This window comes from Chiloscyllium punctatum, chromosome 10, assembly GCF_047496795.1.
Source record: "Chiloscyllium punctatum isolate Juve2018m chromosome 10, sChiPun1.3, whole genome shotgun sequence".
Classification (NCBI taxonomy): Eukaryota; Metazoa; Chordata; class Chondrichthyes; order Orectolobiformes; family Hemiscylliidae; genus Chiloscyllium; species Chiloscyllium punctatum.
Window position 1 is genome coordinate 98,941,976 of NC_092748.1, and position 24,608 is coordinate 98,966,583.

At 41.7% G+C, this 24,608-nt stretch overlaps 1 protein-coding gene across 4 annotated transcripts in view; it reads right to left on the reverse strand.

The window, feature by feature from the left end:
* Positions 1–24,608, reverse strand: part of LOC140482396 (high affinity cGMP-specific 3',5'-cyclic phosphodiesterase 9A) — a 113,911-nt gene that overhangs the window by 88,212 nt on the left and 1,091 nt on the right. Inside the window, exon 1 of one of the 4 annotated variants that reach the window (XM_072579854.1) lies at positions 1,197–1,274. The exons of the other annotated variants lie outside the window; for them this stretch is intronic. Within the exon in view, the coding sequence (XP_072435955.1) occupies positions 1,197–1,263 (67 nt within the window). The 5' untranslated portion in view covers positions 1,264–1,274. Of the gene's footprint in view, positions 1–1,196; positions 1,275–24,608 lie in introns of those variants that run through there. 4 annotated transcript variants of the gene reach the window in all.

A 24,608-nucleotide genomic window follows, 5' to 3' on the forward strand; every position in this document is an offset into this window, starting at 1 on the left:
ACAGTAGCAAGACTCAAAACATGAGAAGCTGTGTGGTGGCAATAAAATTTTTAAAATGCATATGAATTTTCAGGATGTGGGTGTTGCTGAATGGGCTGACATTATTGTCCAACCCTCATTCCCTCGTGGACATTTAAGAGTCAACCACATGGATCGTAGGTCTGGAGTCACATGTAGGCTAGACCAGGTAAGGATAGCAGGATATTGAGGAATAAGATGAGTTCTTGCAACAACTAATAGTGCCTACATGGTCACCATTAGCCAAGTTCTCCATTACAGACTTTAACAGAATTGAAGTATCAACATGATGAGATTTGAACCCAGACCTCCAGAACAAAAGCTGAATTACTAGTCCAGAGACAGTACTATGACATCCCAGTTACACAGGCTTATTACAACTGCTTTTTAATTTATTTCAACTATGTCAAAGCATATCGACCAATTCAGCAAATGTAATCTCCAATAATAATCATAGGAAATGCAAGCAGGAGTGGACTGTCAGTCCCAAGCCTGTTCTGCCATAGAGAAGGCAAGTGTAAGCTATCACTGAGAACTCCCAGTGAGGCTCAATGAAAATTGCGTGCATATTGTGTATGTTATTCTAATAAATTTAATCCATAAATAGTGCTTAATACAGCTCTTGCAACCCCTTCGTCAGGATATCACAAATACTCTAACCGGTCTTCAGTAGTTATAGATCAAAAACTTAAGATTATTATTCTCACAGATATAAGCCTTTGGAATTATAGACACATTTATGCTCCAGTTAATCCAAACACAACAGACATCCAAACCAATTTACTATGAGTTCTAATTTGTATCACGAAGCTTTTAGTAAACAAGAGATGGTCCCATCTCTCACTAATGAAGTACTCATGTCTTACCATTTACATTATGTTACGTTTGTGCTGCTACAGAGACAAAGCATCATTTGTTCTTCAATTGGGACCAATCCAATGCTAGATCTAATAGAAAATACATCAAGGCTTCTTCTTTCTCTCAAGGGAGATGAAAGATTACACGTTATTGAAAGGGTTGCTATGCGATACATCCACTCAGGTAACCATTTCAGTTATTAGAATATTTGAAAGTCAAAAGCAGTGCCCACAATACATCCAAAAGTTGATTTTTATGTGGATTGTATATTCAATATGCCCTGCACCACCACACAACTCGCCTTGAACGATCTATATTACCTTGCAATACTTTTTCTGGCGGGCAGGGTACAAAAAAGATTTCCACAATGTCTCTGGCGAATGACATCTGCAATACTGCTGTCAAACAGAGAGATTGACAAGTTTTACTTTACCCTTGCAGTTAACTCATGGTTGTATTCAACAATTCAGTCATTCTACCTGTGCACAAAAGCCTGAGTCTGAGTTGCAGAGTTAAATTTTCTTTTTCAGTGTGTAGGTTACATAAATTGTTTAGTTTGTGAGATTATTTAATATTTTAGAATGCTACCTTACTTTGTTTTGTCTGCATTACAGTACTTAATAAAATGTTAATTAATGGAAATAATAGTGCTTGTCTGTTCAGATAATGCTGTTAATTAGGATATAATAGTCTATTGAGTAAAAAGACTTCTGTCCTCACATTCTCAAAATGCAAACTTCCATATTTATTAGCAATGTCACTTTTTTTGGACTGCGGATTAACACGTCCATATGAACATACAAACTAGGATTAGCAAAGTATATTATTCAGCCCTGCAAACCTGCTCCACCATTTATAAAGGTTATGTCTAATCTGATTGTGGCCTCAACTCCACATTCCTAGCTACTCCTGAAATCCTCTGACTCCCTTGTTGGTCAACGAACTATCCACCTCAGAGGTAGATGTATTTGATTAGTCTAACTTTACTGCTGCATGACCCATTGAGAGAAGAAAATTCTCCTCACCTCTGATAAATGAAAGATTTAGTTTTAAACAGCTTCCCCCAGCTCTAGTCTCTCCCACACAGGAAGCACACTTTCCACTTCCACCCTGTCAAATCCTCTCAGGATGTAATATGAGTGCAGGAATAGCAAGAGGTGGCATGGTGGCTCAGTGGTTAGCACTGCTGCCTCAAGGCACCAGGAACCTGGGTTCAATGCCAGCCTCGGGCGACTATCTGTGTGGGGCTTGCACGTTCTGCATGGGTTGCCTCTGGGTGCTCTGGTTTTCTCCCACAATCCAGATATTAGGTTAGGTAAATTGGCTGTGCTGAATTGCCCATAGTGTCCAGGGATGTGTAGGTTAGGTACATTAGTCAGGGGTAAATATAGGATAGTAGGGGAATGGGTCTGGGTGAGTTACTCTTTGGAGGGTGTAACATGTGCATTTGCACAGTCGTTCAGGACCTTGAAGAGACCATATCTGGAGCGCTTTGTACAGTTTTGGTCTCCTTCTTTAAGAAAGGACGAAAATGTGTTAGAAGCATTTCAGAAAAACTTCACTTGACTGAAACAGGCATGGGTGCAAGTCATCTGATCAGGAAAGATTGAACAGCCTGTTACCAATTGGGGTTTGGAAGAATAAAATGTGAATTATTGAGACATATTGTATCCTGAGAAGAATTACAACAGCTTCTATTTACGGGAACTGCTTTTGGCAAAGCAGGGGAGATGACTTGTAACTGGGCTTAGTCAAAAGCTCTTGTCTCAGTTCCGTAAGTAGAAGTTGTTGTAACTCTTCTGTGCAATATTCATGACTGTACTGACTCAGCATATACAAAATTGGCCATGGTCTCAGGTTAAAGCTGAATACCTCAAGAGCACCTTAAGGACTTAAGACTACATAAACTTCTCTCACCCTATTTTTTCCTGGACATTGTCCACTTTTTAACTTGTACATTGTTGTGTGTCTGTTTTAAGTGTTGTGTCTTTATTATGTTTCTCAACAAGATTAGCAAGTAATAAAACTACTTGCCCCATCACCCAAAAAAAAATTTGTAATTAGCTCTCTGCTGTTTCTGGTGAACTAATCAACTGCATTTTAGTTGGAGTGAGGTATAGATATAACAACACTCTGGTTACAATAGCAGGCAATTCTCTCTGTGTCTCACAGATGAATTGATTTAACCTATCAATCTGTAATAATGAACCAGAATACTTCATACCTATCTAGCTCTGAGGTCAGATTATCAAGTCCACATTGAAAGTTGACTAGTTACAATCTTCTACCTTCAAAGCATCAAATTCTAATATTTCTTGAGATGTGGGCATAACTGGCATGGGTAGCATTTAGTACCCATTGCCCTTGACAAAATTATGGTGAACTGCCTTCTTGCACTGCTACAGACTTTATGGTGTAGATGCATCCGGTGCTGTTAAAGAAGGAATTCCAGGGTTTTGACCCAGTGACAATGAAGGAAGAGTGACACATGAGTTAAGAATGGTGCATGACTCACATGTAGTAGTCTTCCAGTCTTCCTACTAACCTTGTAATACCTATTAATCTAGATTAGCGGAGATTACAAATTTGGGAGATTGAAGAAACCTTGTCAAAGTACAGCTGTGCATCCTACTGATAGTACACATGTGGTCATGGGGATTTGGTGGAGGATAGAGTGAATATTTAAGGTAGTAAATGAGGTGCCAATCAGACTGCTTGATCCTGGATGGTGTTGAACTTTGACAGTATTTTTGGAGCTGCACTCATGCAGCTAACATCACACACTTCACTTCGAAGCAAAGAAATTAGAGCTGGAGTAGATCAAAAGACTCCAAGCCAAAGTCTCACACCAAAATCCTCGATAATTTTACCAAGGCTTCTTTACTCTTGTTTTCCAATCCCCTTGCAATAAAGGCTAATAATTCTTTTGCCTTCATAATTAATTGCTGTACCTGCTCTCTGAATTTCTGTATTATTTGTATGGGCATATTCAAGTTTTTCCAAAAATCAACATTTAAAAGTTGCATCTTTTTGTAAACATTCTGCTTTTCTATTTTCATAACCAAATAAATAGTCTCATGCTTCCTGCACTTCGGCATCTTGTTTTTGGGAGCAGTGGGAGTGGGAGGAGTGACGGCGAGGACCAGAGGCCTGAAGGTAAGTTTTAAAAGATAGGAAAGTTTACCTCATGTATAGGCGGAGCACACACTGAGTAGGAGCAGACACAAGACTGTTGGTTAAGTGAGGCTTTATATTTGGGTGATTGTTTTACCTGAAACACTACTTGGGTAGTGTCTCCCACCCGTCCTCCTCCTCTAACCAAAAAAAAGGTTCTGTGAGCTAATTGGTAAGTCGACTGGTTTCTTTTTTTTTAATTTTCAGTAGACTCATTGGGAATTTAGAATAACGGGAATGGTGGTTTTGGCAGTTGAATGTTCTTCCTGCAGAATGAGGGAGGTAAGGGTCATCGCTAGTGTCCCTGCTGACTGCATCTGTGGGAAGTGCACCCAACTCCAGCTCCTCGAAAATTGCGTTAGGGAACTGGAACTGGAACTGGATGAAATTTGGATCGTTTGGGAGGAGGAGGGGGTTATTGAGAGGAGTTACAGGGACTAGTCATACCTCAGGTAAAAGAAAAAAGTAGATGGGTTACCATCAGGGGACGGAAAGGGAACTGGCAGGCAGTGCAGAGATCCCTGTGGCTGTTCCCCTCAACAACAAGTATACAGTTTTGGATACTGCTGGGAGGCACGGCTTACCAGGGGTAAGCAATGGGGCATAAATCTCTGGCACACAGTCTGTCCCTGTTGATCAGAAGGCAAGTGGGAAGAGGAGCACAGCATTAGTCATTGGGGACTCCAATGTTAGGGGACAGATATGAGGTTCTGTGGGAACAAGAGAGACTCACAGTTGGTGTGTTGTCTCCCAGGTGCCAGGGTTCATGATGTATTTGATCATGTTTTCAGGATCCTAGCAGGTGAGGAGCAGCAGCCCCAAGTCCTGGTCCACACACGCACAAACGACATAGCTAGGAAGAGAGATGGGAGTTTAAAGCAAAAATTCAGGGAGCTAGGATGGAAGCTTAGAGCTAGAACAAACAGAATTGTTATCTCTGGTTTGTTGCCCATGGCATGTGCTAGCAAAGTGAGGAATAGGGAGAGAGAGGAACACGAGACTACAGGGATGGTGCAGGATGGAGGGTTTTGGATTCCTGGATAATTGGGGCACTTTCTAGGGTAGGTGGGACTTCTACAAACAGGATGGTCTTCACCTGAACCGGGGGGTACCGATATCCTGGGGGGGGATGTTTGTTAATGGTCTTCCAGTGGGTTTAATCTAATTCAACAGGGGGATAGGAACCAAAATTGTAGTTCGAGTATACAGGAGAATGAGAGTAGTGAAGTCAGAATTAAGATACACAAGAAGGCACTGGCAGGCAAGAAGTTGGTTTGAAGTGTGTTCACTTCAACGCCAGGAGCATCAGGAATAAGGTGGGTGAACTTGCAGCATCACTTGGTACCTGAGATTTTGATGTTGTGGCCATTTCAGAGACATGGTTACAGCAGGAACAGGAATGGTTATTGCAGGTTCTGGGATTTAGATATTCCACTAAGTTAGTCAAGGACAGTATTATGGTTGGAGAAAGGACGTTTGAGGACTTGTCTACTGAGATAGTATGGGCTGAGATTAGACACAGGAAAGGAGAGGTTACCCTGTTGGGAGTTTCTATAAGCCTCCAAATAGTTCCAGAGGTGTAGAGGATAGGATAGCAAAGATGATCCTTGATAGGAGCGAGATTGACAGGGTAGTTGTTATGGGGGAACCTTAACTTTCCAACTATTGACTGGGAATACTATCGTTCAGATACTTAGATGGTCAGTTTTTGTCCAATGTGTGCAGGAGTTTTCTGACACAGTATGTAGACAAGCCAACAAGGGGGGAGGCCACATTAGATTTGGTACTGGGTAATGAACCTGGCCAGGTGTTAAATTTGGAGGGATGTGAGCATTTCAGTGATAGTGACCACAATTTGGTTATGTTTATTTTAGTGATAGAAAGGGATAGGTATATACCACAAGGCAAGAGTTATAGCTGGGAAAGGTAATTATGATGCAATTAGGCAAGATTTAGGATGAGGAATGAAACTGCAGGGGGTGGGCACAATAGAAATGTGGAACTTATTCAAGGAACAGCTACTGCGGGTCCTTGATAAATATGTACCGGTCAGGCATGGTAAAATTGTCGAGTGCAGAGCCGTGATTTACTAAGGAAGTTGAATCTCTTGTCAAAAGGAAGAAGAAGGTTTATGTTAGGATGAGATGTGATGACTCAGTTTGTGTGTTTGAGAGCTACAAGTTAGCCAGGAAAGACCTAAAGAGAGAGCTAAGAGCTAGGAGGGGACATGAGTAGTCATTGGCAGATAGGATCAAAGAAAACCCTGAGGCTTTCAAGAGGTATATTGGGAATAAAAGAATGACTAGAGTAAGATTAGAGCTAATCAAGGATACTAGTGGGAAGTTGTGTGTGGAGTCAGAGAAGATGGGGGAAGCACTAAATGAATATTTTTTTGTCAGTATTACACTAGAAAAAGACAATGTTGTCAAGGAGAATACTGAATACAGGCTACTAGACTAGACAGGATTGAGGTGCATTAGGAGGAGGTGTTAGCAATTCAGGAAAGTGTGAAAATAGATAAGTTCCCTGGGCCAGATGGCATTTATCCTAGGATTCTCTAGGAAGCCAGGAAGGAGATTGCCAAGCTTTGGCTTTGATTTTTATGTTGTCATTGTCTGCAGAAATAGTGCCAGAAGGGGAGTAGAGACCACCCTGGAAATTATAGACATGTGAATCTTACTTCAGTTGTGGGTAAAATGTTGGAAAGGGTTATAAGATATAGGATTTATAATCATCTAGAGATGAATAAATTGATTAGGGATAGTCAGCACTGTTTTGTGAAGGGGAGGTCATGCCTCACAAACCTTACTGAATTCTTTGAAAAGGTGACCAAACAGGTGGATGACGGTAAAGCAGTTGGTGTGGTGTATATGGATTTCAGTAAGGCGTTTGATAAGGTTCCCCAAAGTAGGCTATTGCACAAAATACAGAGGCATGGGATTGAGGGTGATTTAGTGGTTTGGAACAGAAATTGGCTAGTTGAAAGAAGACAGAGGACGGTGGTTGATGAGAAATATTGATCCTGGAGTTCAGTTAATAGTGGTGTAGCACAAGGATCTGTTTTGGGTCCGCTGTTGTTTATCATTTTTATAAATCACCTGGATGAGGGCATAGAAAGATGGGTTTGTAAATTTGCAGATGGCACTAAGGTCAGTAGAATTGTGGATAATGACGAAGGATATTGTAAGTTACAGAGAGACATAGATAAGCTGCAGAGCTGGTCTAAGAGGTGGCAAAAGGAGTTTAATGTGGAAAAGTGTGAGGTGATTCACCTTGGAATGAGTAACAGGAATGCAGAGTACTGGGCTAATGGTAAGATTCTTGATAAAGTAGATAAGCAGAGAGATCTCAGTGTCCAGATCCTTGAAAGTTGCCACCCAGGTTGATAGGGTTATTAAGAAGGCATATGGTGTGTTAGCTTTTATTGGTAGAGGGATTGAGTTTTGGAACCATGAGATCATGCTGCAGCTGTACAAAACTCTTGTGCGGCGACATTTGGAATGGAGTATTGCATACAGTTCTGGTCAGTGCATTATAGGAAGGATGTGGAAACTTTGGAAAAGGTTCAGAGGAGATTTACTATGATGTTGCCTGGTAGGAGGGAAGGTCTTATGATGAAAGGCTGAGGGATTTGAGGCTGTTTTCATTAGAGAGAAGAAGGTTGAAAGGTGACTTAATTGAGAGATATAAGATAATCAGAGGGTTAGATAGGTTGGACAGTGACAGCCTTTTTCCTCGGATGGCAATGGCTAGCACAAGGGTACATAGATTCAATTTGAGGGCTGATAGATATAGGACAGATGTCAGAGGTAGTTTCTGTACTCAGAGAGTAGTAGGGGTGTGGAGTGGCCTGCCTGCAACAGTAGTAGACTTGCCAACCTTAAGGGCATTTAAATGGTCGTTGGATAGGCACATGGACAAGAATGGAATAGTGTAGGTTAGATTGGCTTCAGATTGGTTCCATAGTTCGGCACAATATAGAGGACTGAAGGGCCTATACTGCACTGTAATGTTCCATGCTCTATGCATTAGATTTCATCATCCATTCTATTGCCTGCTCATTTAATCTCTCACTATCACTTTGCAACCTCTTGGTATCTTCCTCACAGTTTATATTCTACCTTAATTTTGTACCATTGTACTCAGTCTCTATATCTAAGTCATTCATGCACTTTGTAAAACCTGAGGATCAAGCACTGATCCTGCCAGTATTTCACTCGTAATTTCCTGTCAATTCCCTATACCCTCTCTGTTAATAAATTCTTCTTCCATGTTAACCTCAACTTCATGAGCCCTATTTGGAATTTCTTTGTGTCACATCTTATCACATGGCTTCTGGAAATCCAAGTATACTGCACCTATTGGCTCCCTTTTATCAGCCCGACCAAATTCAAACTGAAAACAAAACTCTCATAAATTTGAACGTGATGCAGAAATTGGCTGAACTAAATGTTTTCTGCTTTTATGGATAGGATATACCCAGGCAATTTTTCACTTTGTCAGGTAGATGCCAGTGTTGTATTGGTGCTGAAATAGCTTGGCTCAAGACATAGATATTTCCGAAGTACAAGGTTTCAACATGATAGTTTGAATGTTGTCAAGGCCGGCAGCTCTTGCTGTAACCAATACCATCACTCATCTCTTTACAGCATATCGACTGAATTGGATTGAGTAAAGTTTGACTTCTGTAATTGTGTGGATTTCAGGACAAAGTTCAAAATGGATCACCCACTTGACATTTCTGCAAACACTTCAGCTTTGAGTTTCGCACTGTTGCAGGTTCCACAAACACTGAAGGAGGAGACATTTGTGGAGCCTCCAGTTCTTTTCAATCATTTAATTGTGAACCAGCATTCACAACTGGGTCTGGCTGCGCTGCAAATCTTTGAATCGTTGCTTGTGGAATCGTATAGATCTCCCTGCTTTCACTGTTTAGCACTGTTTAGCTTCACAAGGGGTGACACCTTAACTTTAGATAGGCCTGATGCTGCTCCTAGCATGCTCTTGGAGTCATCTCAATCCAAAACAACCTTACAACTTCTCCATCACAGATAACATCAACGAAAATGAAGAGGTTTGTATTCAGAAGCATGCAGTGGAACGAGGCATAAGGATTAGGAACATTTTGAAATTTCCAATGGAGCAGGCTGTGGCTCTTTCTCAGAGTCAATGGACCCAACACATATATCAAATGCCCCTACCCTGTCTGCCAAAGGCCAAGACCAAGTCTGACAAAGTCAGTTTTGTGTTTTGACAAACAACGCTATCTGGTTTTCAGAGACTTCTGTTATGAAGTTGAAGGTGTGTACTTTACCTTTAAGAGAGAGTGAAAGCTGGCAAGCACCTGTCACACACAAAGAGTACTGGACAATTTGATGATGTAACATTTGGGCTGTAACTTTAATACTGAGTTTTCTTCACAGCAGCTCGAATTTAATCAATTAGTTTAAATTATGCCCCAAGATACTAAAACCCAATCGAACTTGAATTTTACTATTTTGACAACATTGAACCAATGTGATGATCTGATGTTTTGGGGTATTAAAAAGCAGGCATTTTGGACAGTTAGCTAGAGAAAGGGCACTTTCTGCTATTATCAGATAGACTGCCCAAAAACTCTCTAAAAGGTACCTTTTTCTTAAGAAAAATTTGTGCAGCAGAAGACGAAGATGACCCAGGGAGATCTACAGAGGAGGATTGACATCACTGCTGGTTTTGAAAGTTGAGTTGCTGTAAATTTAATAGGGGTGTTATCGGATCAGTATATTGTTATAGAGTGGGAGGTAGATAACAAATCTTTAAGAGAAAGGAGTCTTAGAGTTGTAAATAGTTGTTGTTTAATGTTCTCTTTTGGTGTTAAAGAATAAATTTGTTATTTTTTCTTTAAATAGTAGAATTTGGGTAATTCTCTGTCACTCAATAATTTAACTGCATTTGGTTTAATGAGCAGAAGGGCTCAATGACGTGCCATAACAGTTTGTGGCTCAGGTCCGTGATTTGGACAGGTTTAGACAGATCCAGTCTGAGATTTGAATAGATTTGGAGTACGAAAGATCCCAGCAAATTGAAAGACTTGCCGATTAGTGTCCTCGAACTTTAAATAAAATGTACGTAAGACAATTTGTTTAGCTTCAGTTACTTGTGGTTGGTTAAATTAAAAGTGAGAGAAATGGCTCTTAAAATTGCTCAAGAGGTTCTGGAGTTTGAAGATGATTCCCAAATTTGCCGAGAAAATTTGGAAAGAAAACACCATACTTTTAGAATTAGCACAGCGATAAGAATCGGGTCTAACCAGGGACAAAAATAAAGCTGAAATTGTAAGGGAGCTACTCAAAAACTTCGACGTATCAGAGAAACAGATAAGTGCAGTAGAGTTAGGAAAACTTAAATTACCATTGAGAAAATTGGAGTTAAAAGATAAACAAAGGGAGAGAGAAAACGAAAGAGAGAGAGAGAAGAAAGAGAAAAAGAGAGGGAAAAGAGAGAGAAGGTTCTTAGCTGAACAAAGACAGAAAGAAGAAAGGGAAAGAGAAAAAGAGAGAAAAGAAAGAGAAATGGAGAGAAACGGGTGAAGTAACAGTGGGAGTGATTGACATGTGTCAGTTCCAGGAATCTAGTTTGTCCTTGGGAACGATTTAGCAGGATCCAAGGTGGGAGTGACAGCACTTGTTGTGGAGAAACCCAAGAAAATACTCTGGTATTTTCCCAAATTGTGTAGTAACAAGATCCCACTATCGTAAGTCACAGCAGGAAGCCAAAACTAAAGAGAAAGATGAAGGAGCTGAGCTTCATTTAGCGGACAACCTGTTTGATGTAATTTTTTTAGATTAGATTTTAGATTAGATTAGATTAGATTAGATTACTTACAGTGTGGAAACAGGCCCTTCGGCCCAACAAGTCCACACTGCCCCGCCGAAGCGTAACCCACCCATATCCCTACATCTACCCCTTACCTAACACTATGGGCAATTTAGCATGGCCAATTCACCTGACCTGCACATCTTTGGACTGTGGGAGGAAACCGGAGCACCCGGAGGAAACCCACGCAGACACGGGGAGAATGTGCAAACTCCACACAGAGAGTCACCTGAGGATGAAAGCGTAATTGAAAGAGAATGATGCAATACAATAAAACAAAACTGCTAAAGATTAGTGTGAAATGAGAAATTTCATTTTCCCAACTCAAATTGTCTTCACAGAGTTTCAGAAGGTAGTATTTTCTTCCCAGATATTATTTTTCCAAAGTTATTCTGAGATTTTCATTTCTTTTTGATCCTACAATGTTATGATCTTTGGTGGAGAGGGAGGTATTTATCTTATTTGCCTGAGTCTACAGATAAATAAACCTGACAATATCAGTCATGTCAATCATTGTTCATATATTCCTTTGGCTATATTGAACTCAAGGAGTACAAACATCAGATCCATCCCAGCATGCATTACATGTTTAAAGGAGTCTATTTCTGAAAAAGAGAGGAAACTTAACTTCTTAAACAGTCCCTCAAAATGAACAATGACTTGCTTCCACTAGGTGTTGACAGGTTCTGAAAAATGGCTGATAAGTGCAAAGACTCTGCCTCATGATGCTTGAAAGGTCTAGATCAGGTTTGGATGCTTGTGCACTCTCTCCAATGTCTCGATGCTGCTTCTGCAAGTTTCCAATGAAGTATTTCAATGTTTCCCAATGAACCCTTCTTATGTTGGCCAGTCACATCCCAAAGCATGGTCGTTTGACCTCCTTATGCATGCTTTGTGGACATTTGTAAAGCGTTTTCAGGAAACTCATCATCCCATACTCATTGACCCCCATTAGCTCCCAATTAAGTAAAGATTTCATTTTAAAATATTCATCTTTGTTTTCAAATATCTCCATGGTCTTATTCTCTCCCTATCTGTGTGATATCCTCCAGCCCAACAGTCCTCTGGGTTATTTGTCCACCTCCATGCTGAGCTCTTGAGAATTCCTGATTTTAATCAATCTATGTATGATTGTTGGTCATTCACTAAACTGCCATGGCCCTACATACTAGCATTCCCTCACTAAACCTCTTTGCCTCTCTTTCTCCTTGAAGACACTCCTTAAAATCTATCTCTTTGACCAAGCATTTTGCCATTGACCCAAAGATCACCTGTGAAGCTCCCTGCAATGGCACAATCTGAATGCAAGTTGTTACTGCTAATTTTCCAATATTTGAAGACCCCAGGAAGTGGTCTATTTTCAGCATTTCACTCTAAGGAGGGAGATAGGACATTAATTACTTTGCCATCTTCAAGTAAATTGTCTAAAACCAAACTGCCAAACAAAATCCTTTCATAAAAAGTGGAGAGTGAAATCTGGATTTCAGAACATGTAAAATCCAGTAAACGTAGTGTTAAACTCATCAAGACAGGTCTGCAAACCGCATTAATCACAGCTTTTCTCCCAACTGTATAAGTTAAATCACTAGATAACATCAAACCTTGGGATTTGGCACTGTTCAATTCCTGCTGAAAATGCACCTTGTAGTGTTTCCCTGTCGGCTGTAATTCTGTTCATTATCAAGGGGTCTAATTGTACTTGCACCCAGCATACCAACAAAAGCATTTAACTTGTCTGTTCGCTTCTCTGACATTTCACTGAAGGTCCTTTTGCCTATTATGTAATCAAATATTAAAGAAAAGCTGATTAAAATCACAGTTCACAAAACAACAATCCGAGTTTTCTCTTCATTAATATTCGTTAATGGATCTATTTACTTCTGCTCCAGCCAATGTTTCATGATTTCATTCAGTAATTACCTACTTTTAGTCAACATTTAGACTAATGATATATTTTTCTAGCTAACATTAATGAAATGTCTTTGTATCTTCCTGACCAAATTTTGAACAAATTGTGTGTAAGATGACGAAAACAGAACTAATTAAAGGTTTTTTTTTAAAATAGGGTGAAAGTCAGACAGATTCTACAATAAGTGGAGAATTTTGTTTTGCTGGGTTACTGATCGTGAAGCTGAAAGTGACTCCTATTGTTACTACAATTCCAAAGAAACTAACCATGAAGAACAGGGGCACCCTCAAAAATGTAAGAATTCTACAATCCAACATTCATTTCACCAAAACAGATTTTGCTGGAGAAACTCAGCAGTTCTGGCAGCATCTACGGAGAGAAAGCAGAGTTAAGCTTTTGAGTCCAGTGACCTATCTTCGGAACTAATAATAGCAAGGAAAGATATTATTTATGTTGATGACGGGGGTGGGGGAAGGGGAGGGGGGAGGCAATGTCTGAATGGTATTATCACTAGGTTATTAATCCAGGGTGGAGTGGGTATGGCAGATGCCGGAGCGCTCTGCAAGAAGGCATCCAGTCTCCCCAATGTAAAAGAGACTGCATCGGGAGCAATGGATACAGTAAAAGACATGTGTGGAAGTGCAGATGAAACCTTGATGGATGTGGAAGGTTCCTTTGGGTCCAGTTCCACCACAGAACATACCAGATGGCCTCCTTCTTTTAAGACCGCAACTTTCCTCCAACGTGGTTGGTGATGCTTTCCAATGCATCTCATCCACGTCTCGCACATTCAACCGCAACAAGGACAGAACGTCCCTGGTCCTCACCTTCCACCCTACCAACCTCCGCATAAATCACATAATCTGCCGACATTTCCGCCACCTCCGAATGGACCCCACCACCAGGGATATATTTCCCTCCCCACCCCTATCTGCTTTCTGCAAAGACCGTTCCCTGTGCGACTACCTGGTCAGGTCTATGCCCCCCATCAACCCACTCTCCCCTCACGGCACCTTCCCCTGCCACTGCAGGAATTGCAAAACCTGCGCCCACACCTCCCCCCACTTATCTCCATTCAAGGCCCCAAAGGAGCCTTCCACATCCATCAAAGTTTCACCTGCACTTCCACACAAGTCATTTATTGTATTCGCTGCTCCTGATGCGGTCTCCTCTACATTGGGGAGACTGGACACCTTCTTGCAGAGCACTTAAGAGAACATCTCCGGGACACCTGCACCAATCAACCCCACCGCCCTATGGCCGAATATTTCAAATACCCCTCCCACTCTGCTGAGAACATGCAGGTACTGGGCCTCCTCCATCGCCACTCCCTCACCACCTGATGCATGGAGGAATAACGCCTCATGTTCCGTCTCAGGACCCTTCAATGCCTTGGCATCAATGTGGACTTCACCAGTTTCTTCATTTCCCCCCCCCCCCACCTAACCCCAGTTCCAACCTTCCAGCTCAGCACCGTCCTCATGATCTGTCCCACCTGTCAATCTTCCTTCCCACCTATCCGCTTCACCGTTCTCTCTGACCTATCACCTTCACCCCCACCTCCATTCACCTATTGCACTCTCAGCTATCTTATCCCCAGCCTGAAATGTCCTGCTCCTTGGATGCTGCCTGACCTGCTGTGCTCTTCCAGCACGACTCGAATCTTGACTATTAATCCAGGGCCGCTGGTAATGTTCTGGGGACATGGGTTTAAATCCTGTCATGGCAGGTGACGGTATTTGATTTCAATTTTAAAAAACCTGGACTTGAGATTCTAATGGTGAACGCGAAAACTTGTTGGAAAATCCCACCTGGTTCACTAATGTCCTTTAGGGAAGAAATTTGCTGTCCTTACCTGGTCTGACCTACTTGTGACTCCAGATCCACAGCAATGTGGTTGACTCTTAACTGCCTCTGGAATGTAAATGTTGGCCTAGCCAGTGATGCCCATATCCCGTTAATGAATGAATTTTTTAAAAAAGTGAGCAAACAGTTGGAGACGGAGCCCAGAGAGATAGAAATACAGTTCGATAGACAAAGGGATACCAACCATCCTTTTGCCTAATTTCCTTTCTCTCTCTCTCTCTCTCTCTCTGGGCTCTGTCTCTACCTACCAAGCGCTTGTTTTCCATTCCACTCCCTTTCCTTAGACCTTTCCAAGCTACTCTCAGTTCTAAAGAAGGGTCACTGGACTTGAAAGGTCAACTTTGCTCTCTCTTCACAGATGCTCCCAAACCTGTTGAGTTGCTCCAGCAATTTCTGTTTTTGTTTCCAATCTTCAGCATCCCCAGTTCTTTGTTTGATTATCCATTCCACCAAACCACCAACAATGGTGCACTCAATCAGTACAGATATGTCAAATTACATGCTTATGTTTCAGGAGTGGATCTTGAATTTATGACTTTTTGATTGCCAGTCAAATGCGGTACAAATAAGTAGAATTGACACCTAATCGTAGGAGACATCCGACTCATGCACTACTCCACATTTTTGCTTTCATTTCTACAGAATAGAATCAGAAGAATGACACAGAAGCCCAATGTCTATGTGTTGCTATGTTTCTTGAACTACAGGGATTTATTGATAGTGATAACTTGGTTCTTCTGCAATTGCCACTTATTTCTCCACACCTGAACTCCATTGTTAGCGATGTGCTCCTACCACTCAGGCTCAGTAAACGACATCCTTGGTGATGTGTATGGCTGTGCTATTACTTGTAAAAACAAGGACTGCAGATGCTAGAAACCAGAGTCTAGATTAGAGTGGTGCTGGAAAAGCACAGCAGGTCAGGCAGCATCCGAGGAGCAGGAAAATCAACGTTTTAGGAAAAGCCCTTCATCAGGAATGCCTGCAGTGGAGAGATAAATCAGAGGGGGGTGGGGGTGGGGAGAAAGTAGCATAGAGTACAATGGGTGAGTGGGGGTGGGGATGAAGGTGATAGGTCAGAGAGGAGGGTGGAGTGGATAGGTGGAAAGGAAGATAGGCAGGTAGGACAGGTCATGAGGGCGTGCTGAGCCGGAAGGCTGGAGCTGGGGTGGGGGGGGGGGGGGGGGGAGGGGAAATGAGGAAACTGGTGAAATCCACATTGATGCCCTGGGGTTCAAGTGTTTTGAGGTGGAAGATGATGCGTTCTTCCTCCAAGCATCGGGTGGTGAGGGAGCAGCGGTGGAGGAGGCCCAGGACCTGCATGTCCTCGGCAGATTGGGAGGGGGAGTTGAAATGTTGGGCCACAGGGTGGCGGGATTGATTGGTGTAGGTGTCCCAGAGATGTTCCCTAAAGGTCTGCTAGGAGGCGTCCAGTCTCCCCAATGTAGAGGAGACCGCATCGGGAGCAATGGATACAATTAATGATATTGGTGGATGTGCAGGTGAAACCTTGATGGATTTGGAAGGCTCCTTTGGGGCCTTGGATAGAGGTGAGGGAGGAGGTGTGGGCGCAGGTTTTGCAATTTCTGCGGTGGCAGGGGAAGGTGCCAGGACAGGAGGGTGGGTTGTAGGGGGGCGTGGACCTGATCAGGTAGTCACAGAGGTAGTCTTTATGGAAGGCAGAAAGGGGTGGGGAGGGAAATATATCCTTGGTGGTGGGGTCTTTTTGGAGGTGGTGGAAATGTCACTGGATGATGTGGTTTATGCGAAGTTTGGTAGGGTGGAAGGTGAGCACCAGGGGGGTTCTGTCCTTGTTACGGTTGGATGGGTGGGGTCTTAGGGCGGAGGTGCAGGATGTGGATGAGATGCATTGGAGGGCATCTTTAACCACATGGGAAGGGAAATTTTGGCCTCTAAAGAAGGAGGCCATCTGGTGTGCTCTGTGGTCCTCCTGGGAGCAGATACGGTGAAGGTGGAGGAATTGGGGACACGGGATGGTATTTTTGCAGGAGGTAGGGTGGGAAGAGGTGTAATCCAGGTAGCTGTGGGTTTGTTAAAAATGTCAGTGTCAAGTCGGTCATCATTAATGGAGATGGAGAGGTCCAGGAAGGGGAGAGAGGTGTCAGAGATGGTCCAGGTGAATTTAAGGTTGGGGTGGAATGTGTTGGTGAAGTTGATAAATTGCTCAACTTCCTCACCACCCCCACCCCCCTCTCATTTATCTCTCCACTCTGCAGGCACCCTGCCTCTATTCCTGATGAAGGACTTTTGCCCGAAACGTCGATTTTCCTGCTCCTCGGATGTTGCCTGACCTGCTGTGCTTTTCCAGCACCACTCTATTACTTGTAAAGGCTAATGAGAGAGTTGCTGGGTATTAGATGGCACTGACTCCTTGGCTGTCTCAAGCCTTTACTGACAGGAATAATGAATAATAACGCTAAGACATCTCCAAGGTGTGTCTTCAAACAGAACTGACATCAGGAGAATTGCATTTCTGTCACTACTTGAATATGTGCATAATTCAGAAGTGCAGCGAAACATCTAATGATATTGAGCTATAGTTTGATGGAGGCATATTCTCTTACTCCTCAGGGCTCTTGTAAGCCTGATTGTTCAATGTTCTCAAATTACACAATCATAGATTTTTATATTACAGGAGGCCATTTGACCCATCATGTCTGCACCAGGTCCCAAAACAGCTATCCAGCTCACCCCATTCTCCAGCCCTATCTCTGTAGCCCTCTAAATTCATCACAATTAAATATATATCCAGCTCTCATTTCAAACCTCCTACTGAATCCACTCCCACCACCCTTCAGGTAGCACATTCCACATCCTAACAACGCTCTTAATATAGAAGCTTCTCCTCATCTCACTCCTACCTCTCTCACTGACACTATTGAAATTGTGACCCCTAGTTACTGACATACCAACTAGTGGAAACAGAAAATCCTCCTTTACCCTTTCAAAATTGTTTATTGTTTTGAACATCCCGAGTAGGTTGCCTCTTAATTTTATCTGCTCCAAAGAAAATAAACCCAATTTCTCCAATCTTTCCTTGTTTCTAAAATCCTGGTATCATTCTAGGAAATCTGCTTTGAATTCTCTCCAGGATTTAGCATCCTTCCTTAAATAAGGTACCTAAAACTGAAACCAATACTCCAAATGTGGTCTGACCAATGATTTGCAGAGTTGGAGGACCACTGCCTTGTTTTTACACTCTAAGCTTCTATTTATAAACCCAAGGATCCTACAAGCCTTCCTAACAACTGTTTCAACTTGCCTGGCCACCTCCAGAGAATCATGCACATGAAACCAAGGTCCCTCTGCTCCTGTACTCCCTACAAAGTTGTACCATTGAGCATGTATTGTTGGTCCATGTTTCTTCTACTAAAATTCATTGCCTCATATCTCTCTGCATGAAATTCATCTGCCAGGTATCTGCCCATTTGACCAACTTGTTAGTAACTTTCTAAAGTTGCTCAGCTTCATCGTCACAATTCTCCTTCGCTTAGTATCATGTGCAAAATTAGATATTTTGCCCTCAATACCAATCTCCAAATCATTTATACAAATCAGAAACATCAAGAATCCCAACACTAATCCTAGTGTAGCACCACATTCAACTCATCTCCAATCTATACCTACCCTCTGTTTCCTATCTTTTAGTCAACTTCTGATCCATGCTGATCCAAGGACCCATCGGTCCCAAACATTTCTAACTTGCTAACTAACCCATCATGTGACACCATATCGAATGTTTTCTGAAAGTCCAAATGTACAACATCCACAAGCCTACCCCCATCCACTGCTTGTATCACCTTGTCAAAGAACTCAGTTTAATTTGTCAGACATGACTTACCCTTGACAAAGCCATGTTAACTGTCTAGTATTAACTTAATTTCCTGTATTGTAAGTATAATTCTTTCCCTTTTCCCATAGTATGGCCTCCATCATTGTTTCCATTACTGATATCAACTTGACAGGTCTGTAGTTTCCTGGATTATCCTTTGCCCCTTTTTCAAACAATGGTATCACATTTGCAATCATCCAATACCCCAGAATGAAACCTGCGTTCAGAGAGATCTCGAAAATTTCTGTCAACAATTTTAATTCCTAGATCCTTCACTAGTGTCTTTATATGAGATGCAGAGAAGTTATACTGTCACACTGTAAACTGATGGAGCAGAGAACTGAAACAAACATGTACAAAAGCTACAGTCCATCCAGAAGGTTATTAAGTAAACATGTATTGTGTAATAAGTTCTTTATGCCTGGAGCTATTTGAAACCATTAGATTATAGAGGCTTGCAATTGTTTTTTAAATATATAAATTCAAATTTAAAGAAATTTTGACACAGAAACAATTGGTCCAATTGTTCTACTCTAGAGTTCACACCACACAAGCCTCCACTGAGCTTACTTCATTTCAAACTATCAATAAATCTTCATTTATTTATCTAGTTTCCCCTTATAATGACCACATGATAATTTTATCTATTTGTGCATTTAGTTCCTTTATTGCCCTTGTTAATGTTTTAGGATAAGCTTCAGCCCCACTCTCAAAATCTTAAGTTCAGCTCCTTTTTTTGAGCTGAATCAGAATTGTATCTAACTGTACCATCTATTTATTTTCTTTGAATGAATCAGCCACAGTGATCAGATGGAATATTAATTCATTTTTAAAAACAGTTCAACTTGAAAAGATTTACCAATGTAAAGTTTATATTGGACACCTCCTTGGGTAAGAGGTGCTAGCCCAAACTTGCATTAAGAAGAAAAGAAGCATGATTTGGGAAAGTCTCCTTTAAGAATGACCCCAGCAACAATATTTTCAGTTCGGAAAGATGGAAGCACAATGGAATCAGACCACCTCCTTCAGTGTTAGGCCACAGATGGTAAGGCAGCCATGCTAGAAGACCCACCTCTGTTTACTGAGACATCAGTCCAGTTATAATCAAGATTGTCAGGTTGTCAATCCCTCATTGCTCACCACCCCTCATAGCCCACAACTACATTCCTCTGTGTCACCTCATGTCCCCTACAATTACTCCATAACCTAGGACCCTATTTCCCCTCTAAGCAACCCATACTTCCATATCCCCTGATATTCCTTCTCTAACCCAAAACAGAAGCAATTAAAGCTTTCTCCAGATAACCTGGTTATGAATGCTTAGCTGAGACCGAAGAATAGTTAGTGTACTTAGTTCTTAATAGGCAGGGGCAACACAGCTGCTTGGGAGTGGAAGTCTTATTTGATTACATCGTCATTATGTCAAAATAAGTTATTATTTCTTTGAAGAGCTTTTTTTTTCAATGTATCTGTGTTTATACACACAAGAATAAGAGATGTGAAATGGATAATAGTTTTTTAACATTGATAGAATGAATAGATTGATTGTCACTATTATAATAAGGTGAAAGAGGCAATGTACTTCAAAGGGAGTGTTGAGAGGCTTATTTGATTCCCAATTCAGGACTAGGGTTTACCCATGACTCTTCTGAGAAACCATGGACCACATTTATGAACAGAACAGATGGGTTAGCAAGGACAGAAGTGCTGCAAGCAACTCCCTTCATGTTTCCTTATCTTTCTTTGATGGAAATTGCCAGTAACAGGAATGGGGGTGGGAGTCCTCGGGTCCAGTCCCATCCACCATTTTAAAAGGCCTCCCATCTCACTCAACTCTTGAAACTCTAGGCCTGTGTGAGTAAAGCAAAAGGTCAGTATTCTTATTCTGTAACTATTAAAGTTTGCAGTTGTGCTACCTAACCTAAGAGAGACAGGAAAAGATACAGGCTTAAAGCCACTTAACAGAGCAGTTTAAAATATCTAGTCTTTGGAGCTGTGGAGGTTTGTAGGTGTGGGGAGTGGAGATTTTGAGGGAAAGGCTGGAAGGGAAGGGGGGAGCATTTACAGGAGGGCAAATGTTGTGGGATGATGTTTGATATGGAAAGGAGGCCTTGCAGAGAGGCATTCTCCTGTCCTGCCTGAGGTCTGAGCTGGGGTGGCCCACTGGATCCCTGTTCCAGACCTCCATCTGCCAGCTTCAAATTTGAAGCAAGGCAGGAAACTGCCTTTAGGTGGCAAAAAAAAGTCAATGTAAACCTATTACAGTCAACTAGGGGTTGGTTAGCTCAGTTGGCTGGATGGCTGGCTTGCGATACAGAGTGATACCAACATCATGGGTTTAATTCCACTAGCAGCTGAGGTCGCATGAAGGAATCTTCTTCTCAACCTCTCTCCTCTTTTCGCAGCATGGTGACTCTCTGGTTAAATCATCACCCGTTGTCTCTCTTAAATGGGAGAACTGCCCTGCGGTCTGGTGAGATTTTCATTACTTTACCTTACCTTTTACTTTATGACATTTCTATCTTTCTTTAGTTTTGATAAAAGTTCATATCCATCTGCAACATTAACTCTGGTTTTCTGTACAGAAAACACCTGACCTCCTGAGTATTTCCAGCAGTGTTTGAGTTTATTTCAGATTTCCAGAATCTGCCATTTTTAGTGTTAACAGGAGAATCAAAGATAATCAAACACTCCTCCCACTGTGGTTATATCCTCTTCCACCCTCTTCTGTCGAGAAGAAGATATACAAGTTTGAATACACACACAAATAGATTCAAGAGCAGCTTCTACCCCGCCGTTATCAGACTTTTGAATGGACCTCTCAAAAGTCAATTCTTATCTCTCTCTCTCTCTCTCTGCACCTTCTCTGTGACTTTAACGCTGTAGTCTGCACTCTGTTTTGCTACCCTGCTGCACTTTGCGTGGTGCAATCTGCCTGTATAGCACGCAAAATAACACTTTTCACTGTACCTCAGTACATGTGACAACAATAAATCAGATCAATCAGTCAGAAGGGAAAAAAGGTTGAGGGTGAGAAAGCTTTGCGTTCTCTCCATCTGCTGGAGGTGAACGGGTTGAAGGAAAGTTACAGATGAGGTAAGTGTAGAAACCACGATACGGTGTGGAATAAATTAATCAGAGAGAAAGAAGCAGGATTGCTTTGGATATGAAGTGGTGGAGGAAGAGGAATGGGTTGTGGGAGGGTAAGTGTATAAATGGACACAGAGTAAGTGCAAGGATGGAGGGAACGCATGAGAGTCTATGGAAGGAGCTGAAAAGGGTTCTCTTGAGGTATATTGTTTCCCTGCACTACCCATCTAAAAAGTTGCTTTTGTGCCAGTGTCTCCCATGCTTTAATGAAAAAAAAGTTCAAATGCAAGTCCAAGTTCAATTCTGCAGCTGTTCTTTGTTTTTTTTTCTTTTTCCTGCAATACTAGCAGTCATCTCCTGCCGTAAAAGAAAGGCAGATTGTAAAGTAGAAAAGTCGAAGCCAAAAGAAAAAAAAGCTAATTGATAGAGTAAAAACAGAAACAGAAGAAATTAAAAGAAATAAGCCAGGTAAAGATTTCAGTATGCAACCATTTTTGCCATCCATCCATGTGCAATATCACAGGGGATTGACTGGCACTTTAAAAAAATCAAAACCACAGTCTTTTTGTTTTGCAGCTGGGCACATTATACTTATGATTCTTTCTAATGTCTGACTTGAGTCCTTTGTTAATTATATTTCATTTAACAGATATCAATCCACTCGACAAAGTAATTATTGAGTAGTTAAGCATGCCAGAGGGAACAAATGATTCTGCCACTAAATTATTTTTTAAAGATTGCCTGCCTCACCAATTTTCTCTTCTCACTGTCTATCCTGAATATTTTGACCTACAGCTGAGTTACAGTTCAATGGGAACTATACACCTTCACATAGTTCTTTGTGCGTCAGCATTCACAGTAAATGTCAGCAGCATTTTTGACATAGGAAGTCATAACTGAGCTTTTAGCTATCTTCAAACTACAGAAGTTTGCATGTGGTAAGCAGGAAAGGACAAGAAGGCCAAATTTCAGCAACTAATGTTTTTACCATGCTTTTAACATCCAGAGGCACTTCAATCTAGCAGCTCTGGATTGTTACACAAATGTCGGACCCTTGTTGCAACACTGCCCATTTCCAGTTAATTCCTTCCATCCTAATTGGTCTGCTGTATTGATTGAAATTGATGACTCTGATTAACAAATGACTTTATTATCATTGAATCAAATGACTAACAGGATAACAAAAGGTGAATTGAACTTGAATTTTTTTTGCATTAAAGCCATAGTTAATGAGCAATCCAGAGGCCTAGACTGATGCTCTGGGTTCAAATCCCATCACAGCAGCTGGGTGGGATTCAAATTAAATTAATAAAACATGAAATTGAAAGCTAGTATCAATAATAGTGACCATGAAAACAATCATTCATTGTTGCAAAGACCCATTTGGAAGGAAATCTACCACATTTACGTGGTCAGACCTACATGCGACTTCAGACCCACAGAAATGTGGTTCACCCTATGAATCTGACAAGTCCATTAGAGGTGGGCGAAGATACTGGTCTTGTCACTAATGCTCACATCTTAAGAAAGAATGAAGGAAAAAGAACCCCTTGGAACCTGTTAATGCACATTATTTGTTTAATGTGCTTACATTTGGTTGAGACTTGGATAGAATAAACCATTAAATGCAAAAAAAACTGCAGATGCCAGAAATCAGAAATAAAAACAGAAATTGCTGGGGAAATCTCAGCAGGTCTGGCAGCATCTGTGGAAAGAAAGTGGAGGTAACGTTTTGGGCCCAGTGACCCTTCTTCAGAAAGGGTTCAGAGACTTTGCCATCATGTTTAGCTAATTAATGTGGAAAATGCCACAAGGTGATCTTGTGTTGCAAAGGGTAGTTTCTCTACCTCTGAGCCAGAGGCTGTAGGTTCAGGTCCCATTCAAGGGCTTGGTGGCCATTGAAAGTGTGTACAGAATACAACCAGATGAATTAATTGTTATCTGCAAAATCCCTCCAAGAAGCCTATGGTAATTAATGAGAGTGGGAGAAAGTTCTGGTCAGCCATGAACGCAGAGTGGTGCCCCTCAAGCTACATTTGGTTGAGACTTGGAACAGCTTCAGACTGATGACCTGTTTTAGGTAAAACAAGCTACTGAAAAGAAGCATAGGTCATGCTTCATGTGCATCTCGATAGGGAATTTCCTGCAAGGTGCAATGCATAACTCAGCCAACTCATTGTACGAGATTCTAATCACAAAACAAGTGGGCAACAAGTCCTTCCATGCATATTGTGTTTGAATTGTCACAGCCTTTCTAAAGAAAGCCTGGCTTGGGACATAAAGAAAATTGCTGCCCCAGCCCCCAAATCTTCTACACCATGTTTTAGTTTCATAATTCTGATCTCTTAAAGATAATTTTCAACAAGGCAAAAACAAATTGTCCAAAACAAGAATTGCACTTGATAAAATGTTCTGCTTTCAGTCCACACATCATTAGATTCCCTACAGTGTGGAAAGAGGCCATTTGGCCCCACAGGTCCACACCTACCTTCCAAAGACTAACCCACCCAGACCCATTCTCGTATATCTACTCCTGACTAATACACCTAACACAATGGGCAATTTAGCATGGCCAATTCACCTGACCTACACATCTTTGGACTGTGGGAAGAAACCTACGCTAACACAGGGAGAATGTGCAAACTCCAGACAGGCAGTCGCCGGAGGAGGGAATCGAACCTAGGTCCCTCAACGTGACTTCAGTCAATGGATGGTGTACTTGCAAATACTTTTATCAGGTGGCTCTTCCTCCTTTAAGTCAGTCATATTGTGCACGGCGTTTTTCCAATTGTTGACAGCTCCGAATTGCTGGCTGTCCTTATTAAAACGATTCAAAATTACACTAAAAAAAACCCCCCTCAGCAATCTGTGATCACCTGCTTTTGAAATCACCATCTGCGCCTCCAGCAGACCGCTATATCCATCAGGCAGCACCAATTAGGAGTCGGATTAGCCACAACCCAGTGAGCATAGCTATCTATT